Source organism: Penicillium odoratum (assembly GCF_028828045.1).
Source record: "Penicillium odoratum strain IBT 22623 chromosome Unknown utg000001l_segment0_segment0, whole genome shotgun sequence".
Classification (NCBI taxonomy): domain Eukaryota; kingdom Fungi; phylum Ascomycota; class Eurotiomycetes; order Eurotiales; family Aspergillaceae; genus Penicillium; species Penicillium odoratum.
In genome coordinates, this window is record NW_026643143.1 from 5646979 (window position 1) to 5663924 (window position 16946).

A 16946-nucleotide genomic window follows, 5' to 3' on the forward strand; every position below is an offset into this window, starting at 1 on the left:
TATCCATGATGAGCAAATTGAGGGTTCATAACCTGTTGTTGCATGTGTATCTCAGTTGTATTGTTGTGGAGTTCTGTGGGTCACGACCCAATACTATAGATACAGGTCTAACCCTAATGCATGAGTAGTGCGTATCAGGGTGACAGGACAATACCATAAATACAGGTGCTCCAACATTTATGGTCCTAGTATGCACTTGTAACGTGGCGCCACAGACCCTTACAAAATCAGGGTCAGGGCCGGAATGGGTGCGTTTCAGTAAGCGCTAAAAGACCCGTAGCGAGGAAAAAATTCACCAACACATCAAGTCAAAGACGTTGGATGGGGGCCAAAAGTGGGTGGGTCTATTGCGCCTTGTTCCAAATGGCGTTGTAACGCTTTTCGGTCTAGTACAAATGCCGGTAGTCTGTTTTTCCCCCGTAGCCGAGTCAGAGGAACGGGCATGTCTGCACAGTCTAGAATGTGACCTTAGACTGGGAAGTCATTGCGATACTACAGTGGATCAAGGTATTTTTTAATTTATCAAATTAGTACCGGGGATAAAGCTATGAATGACTTAATATAAAAAATTTGTCAAGGTAACATGGTAGCAATCTTGCCCGGAGCGATGTCGGGGAATGAAATTGAGCAATAGTGCGAGCTTTTTCGATAACCGAGTATAGATCAATTCAAACAAAGCATACTTCTTTTCCCATCTCCATAGAAATGAACATAGATTAAGTTGGGGTTCCTGCGCTGATCTCGCACATCAATGGGGAACTGTATATCGGTTATGGGTCTGTACAGCAGCGGGTTGACCACATCCTAGCTTTTGTTCAAACTAAAATCTCTTACAAAAATGGATATCTTGCACAAAGTGCAACGACTCGCACTATTTTAAGTTACAATAGAGCGAGCGGTAGAACCTTCCTGTTCAGGTTTGGGAGCAACCCTTCAGGTCATTAGCGCTGCTTGCTGTTGAATAACTACGTATTTTTCGGTCCTTCGAGGTCCGTGATGTCCAATTGTTCCTGCATTACCGTACTGCGATATGGCATGCTATTCTTTATTCTGGTTCCACCCTCACTTACAGTAAATATATGGGGCAGGGGATTTGCGCCGCCAAGTGAATAATCTTTTTCGTGCTTGCCTGGCTGGACAGAGCGTGGTGGCATGAAGCTTTCTGTTCATGGGAGATACAAATCTTTCGCGCGCTTAAAGGCATTGAAATGAAATGTAACGCTGTAGCCCGGTATTTCCAATGAAATGCCCTTCCTATTTCGAGATCATTCTTTGTCGTGGCCCTAGTCTCGCTCCTTCAAATATTACAGACTACGGATAAGTAAAGTCTGGCGTAGCTTCCTCAAAAGTCAGCCCCTCACAGCAGTAGTTAGCTTTAGTGCTTTGCAGAGTCTCCATTCTGACTGAGGCCCAGACAGAACAGAGCAGTGCTAGATTAAGTCCCCGGCTATGAGGGAATTTTATATACTGTTTCGTTCTTCGTCTATCGACTCATCCGGCTAGCTCTCCCAAGTCCGAGCAATGCGAACCCACTAACCTCGAACGAAAGGAAGAAGGAAAAACCTGATCCTGCTCATTGGACACCCTTCGGGCTCATCCCGGACTCAACAAGTATGATATGAAAATCTATAAGAATGGGGCAATTCAGCACCTTGAAGCTTGATTATTCAAAACATTTCTACTACATTCTCAACAACCATCTCTCAATTTTCTCCCTTCGATACCACACTAGGAAAAGACATACAAAATGCAGGCTATCACTCTGTTCTTTGCCGTCGCTCAAGCAGCTATGATCATGGCAGCACCAGCCTCTGATGCCAACACCAATGTTGCTCGTGGTGACAGTGGCTGTTATCCTTAGTGGGTTCTGTCCCGTCTGTATTGTCGGATTCCTCACTAACATTTCCATAGCTCAAACCCGGATTGTGGTGTTAGTGGCACCTTCTGCCAATGCGCCAATGGTAAGCTTTTCATCGAGCGCTTTGTCGGGATGATCAATTGTGACTTAAAAGTACTACAGGAGACTTCTACCTCTTCAACGAAAGCACCAACGACTGCCAGCCCCCATGGGCCTACGTGACCAACAATGTGGGTGGGCTTCCCGGATCCTATTGCTAGAGGGAACCTTGATTACGATAGCTGCAGGAAGCCTATAAGATAGGATTGGCCATTTGGATGAGTCAATAAGGTACGGGCCTTGCACATATTGTCAGATATATACAAAAGACTTCGGTCTTTTCAAATAGAAAACTACCTGAGCAAGACTCTATATGTCCACAAACTTTCGGCTTGCCTGCATAGATCTACCTGAGATGGTTCCAAGGCGTATCTTTTATGAATCTAGATGAGCACCGCCAGCCCTTCAAAGTAACAGCATCATTCTAAAAAGCTATCGCTGTAAGAACCAAGGCGGTACTTCAGGCCCGTAGACAGCCAAAGACGTATCACCCGCGGGTCCGTGATCTATCGATGTTTGGTCATTCATCAAATCTCCACCAGCATAATGCTCAATTATGTTTCCTGTCGTATCCCACCAGTAGTCACAAATTTGTCTACCAAGTCTATCAAGAATATGCCGACCAACCCCCAGACTGACTTATAATTTGTTATTTACGAGCCATGATATCTTAAGTTGATTGGCTGGCTGGTTCATTCACACAACGACGCCTAAATCTTCTGCGAACTTACTTCATTTTGCCATCAAGGTCACTAAAGAGTTCCTATCTGAAATTCAGGCTTGAACCATTGAAACGAAGTTTCTTATCAAGCTTATTAATCTTTTGGAGGTCACTGTCCCACAATTTACTCTCGGACTACCAGAGAGGCAGCTTATGATTTTAACTTGCTACATCGGTTTTTGACCGTGATCCGTGGCTACAGTGAGCCACCAGAGTCACCCTACATCCTCTTTCAGCGACCGCGATGATAAGAATGGGTTCGAAACCTGGAGGTTGGTGATTTCTCGTTGCGCCTACCAAAACGACTCTGACTGAGAGAAATTCATAGCACGCTTCCTCCATCCCGTTCCGGAATTTCTCGAGTACTAAAATGGTCTGGGAGATATCCGCCGACGCGGCTTCCACATATATTTCAATACAACTAGTGCAGTAATAGTGAGAGCATGGATTTTCGATCATGTTCCGAGCTGGAAGAGATTTCATGCATACTATACATTCCTGCTGGTGGATGCAGTTGCACTGTTTTTAGATTAAATAGGGTGGGCATCCTGGATAGCAAGCTCAGGCTTGAGCTCCGAGATACCGTAGATGATTGATCCTCGGTCAAGATGATCCTCGCACCTACCAAACTGTAGATGGGGTAGGTCTTTGGTGGTCTGCGACTGATTTTGGGTTCACCAAGTCGCCATCTTGCTTTGTAGGCTAGGCCTTACTGTTGCTTATCACTTCCATCTCGTCACTTGTAATTATAAATTCATGTTCCTTCCCCCTGCCCTCCGATCTCAAAAATCACCGCTGCACTAAGTGTGGAAGCTGAATTGACTACAAAAACCTATGATTGTGTGGAATTGCCTCCGCTGGACCTGGCTGTGGAGAAATCCATATATTTCGGCTGCGTCAGTCGCCCAAGCCAATCTTCGCCAGTATCATCTAATCTAATCTATGCCTCCAGGCGTTTTTTCCTCCATGTGAATCCAAGCTCGACGAAAATACATACGGGGTTCGATGGATCAGATTAGAGATAAGCGATTTACAGCGACTCTCTATGGCTTTCACGACTTTGCCTGACCAATCCCTTCAATAGCTGCTGGAAATGGGAGTGACCATACACTACAGTATCAAATTTCCCTCACCCAGCACCAGATAGCCTTGAGCCTCTATGGTCCGCCCTCCTTCTTGATCTGTCCTCTTTTTGAAATTGCCTGTGCTGGCGAGGTTTTGTCCCAGCCTCCAATATACCTGCAGTCACCTCTTCGCGCCAATAGGGACATGAAATACGAGAATCCGCAGTGGCTCAAGTTTGCTGGGGACTCAAACAGCTCGACTTTCCACGTGGGAGAGACCAAGTACTTCAGAAAGCTTGTGAATGCACGTGGGAAATATTTGCGTCCCTAGCTCTTTTTGCATCCAGATTGGTTTGGTTTCATCTCTCTTGCCTTGATGAATTGAAAAAGACTCTGGTTTTCGATCGGCATGCTTGTGCCAGTAAATAGCGTGATGATCAAGGTCTAAATTTGATATAATGTCCACGCTAGAAACACAGCATAGACAATACCAGGTTTAGAAATGTAGCCATTAGGCGCCCCTTGACCGTTCAGCTCAGTAGATCTGGAATTCCAACACCAAAGGCTCTCTGGCTAGCATTGGCCAAAGTCCGACTTATGGCGTCAATGATCGATGTGAGTTGTCCCCGACAGGTCAAAGTAAGAGCCGTAGTACTACAGTCAATGTGGCATGGCCACAGTACACTCAGTGGAAATACTTTTGGTGGCGATGGCTTAGACCCTGAAAAATCGATCATCAACAAGTGAGCCGACTTACTCAACACACGGCATAATAATCGGCCTCTGTTTTGAATCAACAGCCAATGCTGAAATTCAGATGATGGTGATAAAGGTGCATGCTGTTGCAGTCGATCGTTTATCGCTGCCCATCGTTTTCAAATGTTGAAGATAAGGTCGTTGAGACAATGTTGAACGTTGATCAACGCTCTTTAGATCTAATAATGAGTAAATATAAAGTATTTTTTTAATAATTTTTTATTATTTGAACATTTCAGAGTCTTACTTGAGGGCATGATCCCCCTGATATGACCGTTCATTTTTCACCGGCCTGTACTTGGATATTGTCTGGCCCGTCACCTCAGTAAGTCCAGGTTCAACAGGCCCTTTGCACAGGCAACTTCGATGCCCCCGAAAACAATGCCCCCCAAAAATCGACAGACAGAAAAGACTTTACCGCGGCAGTACAAAGCAGGCGGTAACAAGACCAGTCAAAAGACCTATAAATATGGACTCCTTCCCTGGTTCTCTGTCGAAATAATTCTCTTCCTTACTGCATCTGAAGAATTCCCTCGAGCCGGAACCAAGGTGCCTTCCTGCAGCAGACTCATGAGTCCCTCCTCTTTGAACCCAGGCTCTTGCTATTACTGATACCCACGGTGGCCACTCAAGCCACCAAGTCACCTGCCTCTGTCTACCCACCGGTGGTTCACTCCACTGTGCCCGTCTTCGTGCCTGCGGGCCAGAGCTTGGTGACAGTCCTTTGGTGAGTGCTATATCCATGTACCTTGTCGAGTTGAGCTAATAACGTGACTTCTGACTAGCTTCTCGACCACAAGAGTGAAAGTGAGGCATCCTGCAGGTGAGTCTCTTGTCAGCCCCATACTCGTCGGCCAGTGCTGAAACACCCAATGTTACGACCAGCTAGGTCTCCTCATATACGATAGCCCCAAGTCAGCACCTCAAGGTTATACAACTACCTACCAGCTACACCGATAACAAAATCACCATGAGACCCGACGCTTTTATGTGAGTCATGGCCCGGACTTTGGTTCTACTCCTGACATGTGCTTGTCAAGCAGTGTCTCTAGTGAGACCATCAGTTAGATCTCCGACTATTGAACACCGCCATTCTCGAGCCCGTCTGATGCACATGTCGCCATTATCCTGAATGATTCGATGTTCTGATAATGTCTCAAGCATGGCTACTTGTGCACGCCATCGCGGCCACAGGTCTCGTGCGGCTGGACCTCTCTTGAAATAAGTACGCCTGCTGGGTGCTTCTGCCTCATCACCACCAGTTGATAGTCAGCCATGATCTTGGCTGGAGGACAGGCGGATCAAACCGACCTCATGGAGCTGCAAGACGGAAGATGCTTTGGTGGGGTTTGGAGTTGAGACTTGTCTCCGCAGGACGACTCTTTCACTGTCTTGGCAGTGTTGTCCGTCGTAGGTGCAGGCTGAGGCTAGATAAAAAGAACGTGAGTGAACCCCCATATCATCAGACACATGCTGACTATCTTGCAGGGCCACTAGCCAAGACGCTGCGAGACATGACGTGCAGCTAAACGAGCCTCGCACGCATCTTCTATCGCCACCACCTCTGCCATGAAGCGATGTATCTCGCTTTGGAAACCAGTTCGAAGTGTGGCAGTCGACGTGAACCTGCATTGCCGGATCCCTCCTTTTTTCCTTTTACCCACCAATGCCGACCGAATTGCAATCCTAACCGAGAACATCAGCTCCTACTTCACATCCCTAGGAAGTTGAGGCAGCCATGCGACCAACATACCGTCTGAGAACACACGATGCGTTGTACATGGATGCATCGATATGCTCGGATGTCGGAAGTTTTCATGGTGGGATCGGCTTCCTCACCTGCAGAGGGTGCGAGTAAGAAGATGGCCATGAGCATTCAGATCTGCCGCAAGGCTTGTCGCTTTCTGCTATTCTCGTGCCCCTGTCAAATCTGGAGGATGTCTTTGTCAACAGAGGATAGAGAGTCATCACTTTCTACGACAGTGGTTCTTTCAGAGACATGCGACTTGTCTGGCAACAGCAGATTGCAGGCATTTCGTTCATCCCCTTCGTGCAGGACAAGCGACAGCGCCAGCTCCCTACGGTCATGCGACAAGTGAATGAAGCGGCTGTTGCTCAACTCCTGAGACGATATTTTTTGCGTCACAATCCACCATGCGTTGCGTTCCATCCTGCCTCTGATAACTGCGCGAGACGTCTCCATTGGTAGCTTGCCAGGTTTCTTCCTCCTAAGCGCATCAAAATTCGTGATCCATTGTGCACATGTTGCCTATCAAAAAAGGCATTCGAACCCTCTTCCGTGGAGTACCAGAATCGGTTGTGGGCAGATCCGTGAATACAGCGCTCGTCATCGCCGGGGGAGGAGTGGCAACGACATGCATCTGCGAGCCCGCAAATTGAGCATTGCATCATTTGCTGAAGAGCCTTTCCTGGTTTCACAGGCCCCTGCCCAAGATAAGTTCCTCGCTTTTGATCTTTGGTGCCGGTACTCGTTACTCACTGATACAGACCATACACCTCCCGCAGGATGAAGTCATCCAGCTCCCTTGCCCATTGATGTTCCGGCATCACTCATGTCTATCAGTTAGGGTCAGAGTCACAAGTCTCAACCGCATTACCAAATTCCGCACGTACGATACCTATGAGCCTGGCTATCAAGCCGACCGAACTTCGCCTCTCCAGGCTTCTTGAAAGTATGACAGCATGAGCAATTTATCTTGTGCAATTATGTCCCGGCCAGCTCAATACAATTAAAGACTGCGCCGAACACCGGACTTGCGACCAGCCTAATACATACTCGACCATCTCAGGTCAATACTACAAGGGTGGCACAACTGTCAGCCCAGTGCCTACAAAGTGAGTCAGAAGTCGTTTCCTGGTCCAGTCACTAATACCGTGCCCAGTCGGACATGCCTCCAGGCACACGTCGAACAAATGATGCATGCTTCAGGCTCAATAGACTGCCGCCTTGCAGCCCATTTTATATCAACGCACACGCCGTCAATATCTCGCGAGAGTTGAAATTCCAATCAGTGTGCCAGACAAGTCTACAAACCCATTCCGCCACGGACAAAGAGCTATTGTGGAGCAATATATGTACCGGCTGAAGTGTTGTGAGGTCGAGGATGATGGACTGTGAGTGAACCCCTGATCGCCGAATGTATACTGACATCTTTTGAACAGTCACTTGTCAAGTGCGTTACATTATTACGACACAATGCGCATATACCCGCAGTCCTCGAACAACGCATCCTTCCCCTGTAAAAGATCATGATTCGACATGAACAAGGAAAGCAGTGGCAGACGAAAGTCTGTGGTATTAGGCTGCTCGGAAATCGGCGCGACTGCAGGACGCTTGATCAGCACGGTCAGTGTAGCAATCTCTTCAATCAATCCGATAATGCGGCCAACCCATGGCGAGGGACATGGGCTTTTCATGTGAGCATACCGTTTGACGGATAGGCCGCATGCAATCAACTGCGGTGAAATGGTAATTCCCCTATCGCCTCAAGGTCACATGCCGACACCGAGTATCCCTCGCCAATCCCGACAACTTGGAGGTATCAGTGCCCTACTTTCAGCCGAGACGCCAATTACGACGACCGCCCTCACACAACACATGGGAGACCGGATTATTAAGGGCGACCAAATTAGCTCCCATGCACTCCAGGAGCCCTTGGTATTCCCGCTACCAATACGAGCGGCCCTCATCGTGTAGACTGAGGCAGGGATCAGAGGCGAAGATCATCACAAACACCGTCTGCCTTGAAGCTCCAATGTTGAGCATTGGCTCTTTTGCCAGACTTTCCAAAGGTCACCTGGTGATTGGGCAGTGTCAAAATGAGTTTTTTGATTTGAATTCTGCACCGTCATCAACTTTTCGATCGCCCGACAAGACGCTGTTCAATCATCGAAAAAGGTGAGTCAAGATTTCCTGTTCTAATGTATTTGCTTAACTGTGCCCAGCAGAATGTGCCTCTGTGCGAAAGCCAAAGCACGCCATCACCGCCGCAGGCGTTGGACTGCCTTGTTCCGATATGCATTTCATATCGAAGTACGCATTGCCGCTTTCTCAAACGAAAGGGCATGCTGAGCAACATGCTCACGAAGGGCTTAAGATGCATACCGCCACGGTTGTCTGGCTCAAATAAGTGCCATGGCCGGACTTGGTCTTGTGGGAGATGGCTCTTGGGAGTTAATTTTGTGGGAGTGGGCTCGTGGGCGTTGGTCTTGTGGGAGTCGGTCTTGCGGGAGTCGTTTTTGTGGACTCGGTCTTGTGGGAGTCGGTCTTGTGGGAGTCGGTCTTGTGGGAGTCGGTCTTGTGGGAGTCGGTCTTGTGGGAGTCGGTCTTGTGGGAGTCGGTCTTGTGGGAGTCGGTCTTGTGGGAGTTGATTTGTGGGAGTGGGCTCGTGGGCGTTGGTCTTGTGGGAGTCGGTCTTGTGGGAGTCGTTTTTGTGGACTCGGTCTTGTGGGAGTCGATTCGTGGGAGTGGTTCGTGAGTGATTCGTAGGAGTTGCTTCATGGGAGTTGCTTCATGGGAGTTGGTCTGTGGGAGTGGGAGTGGAAGTCGACCAGGAGTTGAGTGGGAAACAGCATCGTCTGCTCGGAAAAAACTTCATGGCCATTTCGATCGGCCGCAGCTGTCAAATCGGTCAAGAAAAGAGGTCCGAAGAGATCTTATAAAGTTGACTAGAGCGAGCATTGGTGTGAATCGAAAGTTGGAGACCGGCAGAGCCACGCCAAAGCGTGGTCTGGACTGTCAACCGAGCATCACCAGAACAAGCCCAGCATTAGGCACTCGAGCATGGAGAGTTGTGAATGAGATCTTCTCTGGCAAGGCCACTGTCATGTGCGAACCAACTCCGCGGGACGTCGCGTAAACAATACTGCACCCGCGTCTGGGACGACCTTACCGCCTTTGCCGTCGCGTTGGATCAAAAGCAGCTTCCCCTTGCCAAACACTGGTGGACGGAAACGTCAGTGCCAACCTTTCTCGCTTTGGAGACACCAGGCTGAATTCCATCCATGAGGGCGTGAGCGCCGTCATCGTTCTGCATCCTTGCTTGACAGGTAGCTCAGCTGGCGAATGTTTAATTTCTTGCAAACCCTGTCTACAATGCTGCGCGACCGACTTCTACCGATCTCCACGGACACTCTGCAGTATTCGAGCGAAAGTGCATTGTAGCCTGTCATCCACTCAGCCTTTGCGATGACATGCTAGTGGACGCCGTTCTTGTGCTTGATTCAAAGTGATGCGATCGAGACAAGGCGAAAGCTGAAACTTCAGTAGAGTCTCAACACAGGGAATCACTTCATTCAGAGAACCTTGATGGATTGACATTGTTCATGGGCTGATCGGACTTGACTACCAAGCGGCACGGATGAAAGCGCGTTCGCTGGTACTTGATGTTCTGTCAGTGGACGATTGTGTCCCAATGCGAGTGACATGAGGCCCACATCTGGGAAGACATACAGTGCTGTCTGCGAGCTCGGCAACTCTGGCCCGACTGACAGAGCAATCGACGAAGCGCCACCGCCGGTGTGTTACTTCATCTGGTCGATCTCATACGGCTCTTCAGTCTTCAAGCACATCGAAAAGCTTTCCTACTTTATCATATCAGTAGTCATTCTGAGGTCTGGGAGATCTCATCAAGGGTGCATTCGCATTGCGCCGTCTCTCGAAGTATCGATCAAATCACGGTCCTGCTCGAGTGGTCCAATATCGAATGGGTCTCTCGAGATTCTTGTCGGTTGCTGACCCGAATGCCACCTTGCTTTCCTTCAAAACATTCGCTGCTATCATATCACGTGACACACAGCCACGGCCCCGATGCTGCTGAAGAGAAGTCGATTTGAGCTTCCAAAAAACCATGCCCATTTTATTGGCGAATCGAAAAATACAGAAATTCGTGTACTCAGTGATATCAATTTCACCCAGGAATTCACTCTGACAGGTGTGAGAATCTATGAAGAGGAAGCCATGACCGTGTCGGGCCGACACTTTGAATTGCCAATGGCAGAACAAAGAACGGCTCTTGCACATTGGTGCTTGATATCTAGCTCAGTTCCTTGTCATTCAGGCACAACAGTGAGAGTTGCGCTAGGATGGTGTGGTGCGAGATGCAAGCTCGGTGTCTCTCTACGCTGCATTGTCCTGTCGAGTCCCTGTGACATCTGCGCCGTCGCGTACATGCCTGCATGGCTGCCTAAAATTCATCTTTGCTCGCTTCGGGCCCTCCCCAGCGCGCTTGTTTGCTCTTCCAAGCACAGCAAGCTCTGCTGACTTTGTCCTAGGGAATGCCAGCGGGTGATGGGTCATGACACGACGCTTCTCCGGCCACCTCATCAAATATATATCTCAGCTACCGCGCAGTCATGTGTCTTATCAGACGAGCAGCTATGCGTCGCTGTGCAGCTGATCACAACGCATGAAACCCACAGGGCTTTGACGTGCCTACTTAGGCGCATTTTATGTTCCGCGTGAAATGCTGAATGACGAAGAATGACTGGGCTCTTTCGTAGATTCCCAGGTGCTCTCATTAAATCAAGAAGAGCGCAAACTCAAACTCAGGACCAGGTTGCTCTTCAAACGGGACAGACTAGAGGGTGTCGGATGCAGGACTCATTCTGCTTCTTGCCGATGCTTTTTCAATCGCCTGCGTAGTTGCCCGGATAAGACCTCGATGATGTATACTTCTCGTAGACTGATGACTGCTTTCGGTGAGACACGTGTAGTATACCATACTGTTCGATGGTTGTACTATGGTAGCCTCGTCAGGGTGCGGGGCAGGGGAAGCTCGCAAGGTACGTGTATAGTGTCATTTCATCGGATCTATAGCTAACGCACAGTATCTGATTTAATATGGAACTTACATTTGTGACCGTGGTGCTGAGCATTCGCTTCATATTTATATTATACTTGGTTGACTTCGAATTGAATTAATCCGATCTGTTTCATGATGTATAGGTCCGCTCGAAATCAGTTTCACTATTTTATTCTCTTTCGTTCTTCTAAAATCTTGGTCAGACCCACTTCGGTCTATAAATGGCCTAGATTATCCTGGACTGTCGAATGAGAAAAGGGTGAGGAGCTTCATCTTTATTGTTGTAGGGCTGTCCTCCCCTTCAATCAAACACCGTGCTTCGTACGCCCTGGTCGCGAAAACCCGCGCTCTAGGCGAATCATTTTTTCCCATCGCAATCTCGAATGCGTCCTTGTAAGCTCGAGCAATTCTACCATCCCATATACCTTCCTCCTCAAAGAGATCGAACATAATGCGCAAGATATTCAGCGCCGCCACTGGGTTTCCACCATTCCAAAAGAAGCTCCCAATGAACTTGTCAATGCCCTGGATCTTCGTGAGCCGGTCATCGCTCAGTTGACGCTTAGCAAGCGGTAGCGAACAAAGCTCGCATTTGCAAGTGAACTTGAACGTTTCTTTTAGGCGGAGCTGCCGCTCTGCGAAATCAGATGTACCAGCAAGGTATGAAATGGTTATCTCTTGTCCTGCATCGATGTCTCGGAGCGCGTGGATGGTCAGCTCGCCTATATTCTCATTCCACGTATTCTGAGCATTGTGTCTGCAGGAGTGGTTGATTCGGGACGCCTCGAGGAACAAGCCACTAGATGCTTTATTTGAGCCTTCCAGAGGCAGAGCGTTGGTTCGAGCAATACCGAGAGAGTTGCTATGAGCGTCACCGTAGATGTTTGTGAGGTCAAAGAAAGCGGTTTTCTGGCCAACTGTGAGACGTTTTAATTCAGTCTCAACGATAGCTTCGAGGGTTTTAATGTTGGAATTGTCTCGAGGTACCCGGAAGACTGGAGCCTCTGATAATAGACGTGTGCCCTTGACTATCCTCTCTGCAGCAACTAGACCCTTTCCTTTTCCCGGAACATCATTCAATTCGTACATGTTGTCTATTGTGCCGTGTTCGTAGTTCTGTTGATAACCAGTTTTGAAGTTGGATGCAGCATGTTTTCATGAGTTCAGAGACTTAAATCATTCTTTGTAGCAAAGGTGGGGTTGGGCACCCTTGCATATTCAGCCTCTACATGAGCGATGGAACAGGGCTCATAATGCTGTCAAACGTCCACCATGGCAACCGCGCATCCAGGTCAATGCTATTGACATTTTTGGACGTACACCACTCTTCACAATACTTCCGTCGCCGCTACTCATATAAACATAGTCAATTTTCTATTAGACCCTGAGTGGCAGTCAACTGGCGAGACTACCATCAGCAGAGAATAATGCGGTGGCTTACAGCATAAAAAGCGCCATAAGTACCCTGGTTGATCTGGGTACGAATATCAACTTTTAAGATCCATGCTATCATATTACGGAACACAGCATCGTCAGAAAGCCTATGTAGAGCAGCTTTTTCAGTATCGAAACCAGGCCGAAATTAAACGATGAGTTTAGAGCGACAGCCATTCTTGATCAAAGTCTGGAAGGGTATAAATTCGGTGTGCCCCTGCTCAATTTCACCTTTGCCTCTCTATTCATCCGGGAGCAGTGTATCTGAGAGCAGTGCCTTCTCATCATGTCAACCAAAGTCAATAAAGTATCGCCAAAAAATAAGAAAGAGGACCAGAAACTGGGAAAACTTTACGAAGGGTCTCAGAATGGAACTGTGCCCCAGGTGAAGAGCCAAAGTGCCGATGCGCAAGCGAATTTCATTCCCACCACCAAGCCGCGTGAGGATCAAGATGCTGCTGCCGATCAGCCAGTTCAAGCGCAGTCCAAGCCTCCATATGACGGGCAGGAAGAGAAAACGGACCAGCCAAGCTCGTCTCGGAAAGAGCCAGTGGACATCTCAATGTCGGATACCGATTCTCAGCATGGATCAGAAACCTCCGGTGGAAACCGATCGACCTCGACAGAAGACACTGATGACGATGCCGAAGATGTGATTCTCGCGGATTTCCAGACACTGTCAGTTGGCGGAGGCCAGACTAGAAAGGTGGACGGCTTCGGCGGTAGAGGCAGATCTCGGTTTTTCATCTTCCAAATCGGATCACGCCGAGCACCAAAATATATATTTGAAAGAACCAACGGGTACTCAACTGAGGGTTTAATCAATCTCTCTACCTACAAATATCGAATCTCACAGATCAAATATCTGGACTTAGTTCTGGACGCTGTTTTATTTCCCGCCCCGGCATCTCAAGAAGATCAGATATGCTTTTCTCGTGATCAATATAGGCCATGATTATAAATGGACCCAATTTGGAAGGGCTCTCGTGTCTCTCTCCCTAGCGAAAGATTTGAGGAATTGTGATCGGCATCATCTATGAAGTTTTTTCAGTGATGAATTTTTGTAATAGAGGCGTCATTCCGAGCTTTCTCCCCAGGAAACATATGAGCTCCAGGTATTGGGAATCTTAAAATAGCGCCGCTAGCATCATCGGTGAACGTCATGAGGAAACTAGCATTGAAACCGCCAGTTTTGAATAGTTGAAAGTCGGCCTATTGACGAGGATAACAATTCTCAGCAAAAAAATACTCCAATATTATTGTAGATGTCTGCATCGAGGAGGTTATCTAGCCAGGACTCTTCGATGTCGTGGCTTTTTTTCCCAGGCAACATCATCGAAGGACAAACGTGATTTCATCATGTAAGGTTGAAAGAATGGATTCGAGGACTCAAATGGCTGCGCTTCAGGCAGCTTAACCAATGGCCATGTGGATATAATCAAATTGATATCGATCTATGGTGCCGATGCCAATACAAAAGGGGGTCAATATCGTAATCCACTCCAGGCAGCTTCACCAATTGGCCATATGAATATAGTCGAATTGCTATTAGAGTGCGGTGCTGATTTTAATATACCCTGAGCGACTTCCATTGTTGATTCCATGGCCAATTACATATATACACTTACATTCATGATGCACGAGTTGAGTGTATATAACTGAGTAGAGTCAATCCAAAGCTTGAGTCTGACCGATAACTCTATGTGGCTTATCAGGCTAGAGAGAAAGAAAAAAAAGAGAAGCAGAATGGAGGCAGTGAAGAGTGGTAAAATTTGAATAGACTCGGAAGGTATGAAATGTCATCAATATGCATGGATGCCATGTACTATTTCCTGATTCGGACAATCTAATCTATGTAATAATACACCACAAATATGCTGACCGACAATTCAAACAATGCATTTACCAGTAAACCATGATGTTTGCCACTTATTGGTCGTTGGTTTGACCTCTAGAATGTTGTCTGATAAAGGATAAAGACTCGGAGGATTCCAGAAAATCAAAAGTTTGGAAAGAAAAAAAAGGAATGCCGGGCGCAGGATTCAAGCCCGCTCTTCCTAGAAGATCAAGCTCAAGCGATCATCTAGGGTGATCTGCCAACTAGACCACCCTGACTTTCCTTTCTAAATACCCCTGCCGTTGACCAATAATACAGCCAATGACAGTCTGTACATAGTAGGGACTCCACCTTGGCGTATTCACAATAATTCCACATGCCAATATTTTGATGATATCATCAGGTGGATTCTGGTTTCAGCTACTTAATATAGTGAAAAGGGCTTGGATTAAAAATTAGAAGTCTCGTGTACTATGCAACCAGACAAAGCTGGTATTTATCAAACAGTTATCTCGCTGAGTAACAGAATGATCTATATGATGTCATTACTGGTATCTTTCCTCACTTCCGAATTCTTTTGAATGAACATATGAATGTCATTTGGACGTACCTTCTCGATATATTTAACCCCAATGAGGATGCCATCGTCGTCTTCAAACTCCCTCTTATCGCCAAAGTCTTCATTCGTCCCATCCATACAAGACAAACAGTTAACAACGACGGCCGTGTATCTCGCACCCATTCGGCTGGGCAGTTGCTCTTTTGCCAATGTCGTATAGTGATCCTTGAGCGCAGTGCCTTGAACCATGTTGGATGTCCCACTCTCGGTTAGTAAAGTACCTGCATATCCCTTGCTACTCACGAGAGACCCCCAGAGTCCGATTTCAAGCAAGCATACTCCCAAGCTGTATATGTCATGTTGCATAACGTAGTCTGTACTAGGATGGATTCCTTGTCGATCAGGGTGTTGATAGATATTTTCAGACCAAACGGAGTTACCGAGTCGGAGGGTTTTGTTGTCAGCCAGGCGAAATGCCCTAAATCCCAGCAGATATAATGGGCCTAGAGTGTTTCCATCGCTTTCGAAAATCAAGATGGTCTCTGGGCGAATGTTCTTGTGCACAAAGTCGAGGATGTGTATATAGTTTACCGCTGCGGCAAGCTGTTGAGCAAGTTTGATCCTGTCACCAAGCGAATGGTTTGCTTGGGAGAGGAGGTGGCTCCGCAGACTCTGCGGCCGAGAGCAACCTTTGGGGAAATAGAACATGAAGTCGAATGAGAGAAGACGCTCAGTTTGTAGTTCTGTCATGCGAGCTACGCGGTAGCACTTCAAGAGATGGAATGAATTGTCATCCACTTGACGAAGTCGCGTAGCGAGAGTCCGAACGTCCTTGGCGAAAACGTGAGCGTCGTCCCTAGACGAGCAGTCCGCGGAATCAATTATGACGGTACCGACGCCTGGAATCTCAACAATCTGGGAGGTTGCGTGAGGGATGTCAGACCGCTTGGCTGAACGAAGCTTGTCTCCTGGAAGGAAAACCGAACCCTCACGACCTGGCTGGAGGTTCAACGAATCTCGTACATGTCTGGCAGTCGACAACTTCTCAGTTCCCGCGCGTCTAACCAAACCGTCGTCAACAAATCGATCGGCCATCAACAAAACCAAATACCATGTCGTGTCAAAATCATGTTGCGAATTTTGAAGATCCTGGATTGCCTTGTCGAGCGACTGCTTCTTCAGAGCATACTTCCCTGCTTCAAACTTGGCGCTCTTGCCAACAGACCTGTCGATATCACTGATCCTGATGACGGCCTCCTCTAGCTTTTTCTGGAAATTGCGGAGAATGCGACCCTGCAGCGCCCGGTAATTCTCGTCCAGATTATCCCACACGCGACGTAGAAAGGCTAATTGCTCCGACGTTTTGGCCCAAGCCGCGTCAACGGAAATCCTTCTTTCCTCAATTCCTTCCTCGGCGTGGTTAAAGTCTCGGTATGCAGTAATAATGACCTTTCCGTACCTGCAAAAATGGGTTAGTCTAAACAGAGAGCGGGAAAACTCGCCACATACTTTAAACACAAATCAATAACACCGGGTAAAGCAAGGGAAATATCCAAGCCGCTCATGGCGTATATGTAACTTATATCTTGTTGGTATTAAGGACGTCAGGAGAAGCAGAAATTCAAATCAACAAAATGGTGCAGTACATACCCCAGCCAAGGGTGATTTGGCATGCTGACTACTTAGGCACACATATGAACCAAGCGCTAATGCTGAAAAGGCTGACTAGGATGACTTGGCTGTGGGGCTTTTTGGGGGCCAATGTGTGGTGGAATCCACTGTCTATTCGCAGAT

The 16946-nt window shown here is 47.7% G+C and overlaps 5 protein-coding genes across 5 annotated transcripts; 2 read left to right on the forward strand and 3 right to left on the reverse strand.

The window, feature by feature from the left end:
* Positions 1-1747: 1747 nt before the first annotated feature.
* On the forward strand, positions 1748-2118 carry N7520_002039 (uncharacterized protein; the record flags this gene model as incomplete). The annotated part of the gene is made up of 3 exons (XM_057135974.1): positions 1748-1860; positions 1912-1961; positions 2021-2118. 3 exons carry the CDS (start codon positions 1748-1750, stop codon positions 2116-2118), a joined length of 261 nt encoding a protein of 86 aa, XP_057001910.1.
* A 6575-nt stretch (positions 2119-8693) lies between these two features.
* N7520_002040 (uncharacterized protein) lies at positions 8694-9555 on the reverse strand (the record flags this gene model as incomplete). Its single annotated transcript, XM_057135975.1, has 2 exons — positions 8694-9044; positions 9487-9555. The coding sequence occupies 2 exons, from the start codon at positions 9553-9555 to the stop codon at positions 8694-8696; spliced, it is 420 nt and encodes a 139-aa protein (XP_057001911.1).
* A 1998-nt stretch (positions 9556-11553) lies between these two features.
* Positions 11554-12411, reverse strand: N7520_002041 (SET domain-containing protein; the record flags this gene model as incomplete). The annotated part of the gene is made up of 1 exon (XM_057135976.1): positions 11554-12411. The coding sequence occupies one exon, from the start codon at positions 12409-12411 to the stop codon at positions 11554-11556; it is 858 nt and encodes a 285-aa protein (XP_057001912.1).
* A 631-nt stretch (positions 12412-13042) lies between these two features.
* N7520_002042 (uncharacterized protein) lies at positions 13043-13711 on the forward strand (the record flags this gene model as incomplete). Its single annotated transcript, XM_057135977.1, has 1 exon — positions 13043-13711. One exon carries the CDS (start codon positions 13043-13045, stop codon positions 13709-13711), a length of 669 nt encoding a protein of 222 aa, XP_057001913.1.
* A 1381-nt stretch (positions 13712-15092) lies between these two features.
* On the reverse strand, positions 15093-16717 carry N7520_002043 (uncharacterized protein; the record flags this gene model as incomplete). The annotated part of the gene is made up of 3 exons (XM_057135978.1): positions 15093-15125; positions 15204-16611; positions 16662-16717. 3 exons carry the CDS (start codon positions 16715-16717, stop codon positions 15093-15095), a joined length of 1497 nt encoding a protein of 498 aa, XP_057001914.1.
* Between the last annotated feature and the right edge of the window lie 229 nt (positions 16718-16946).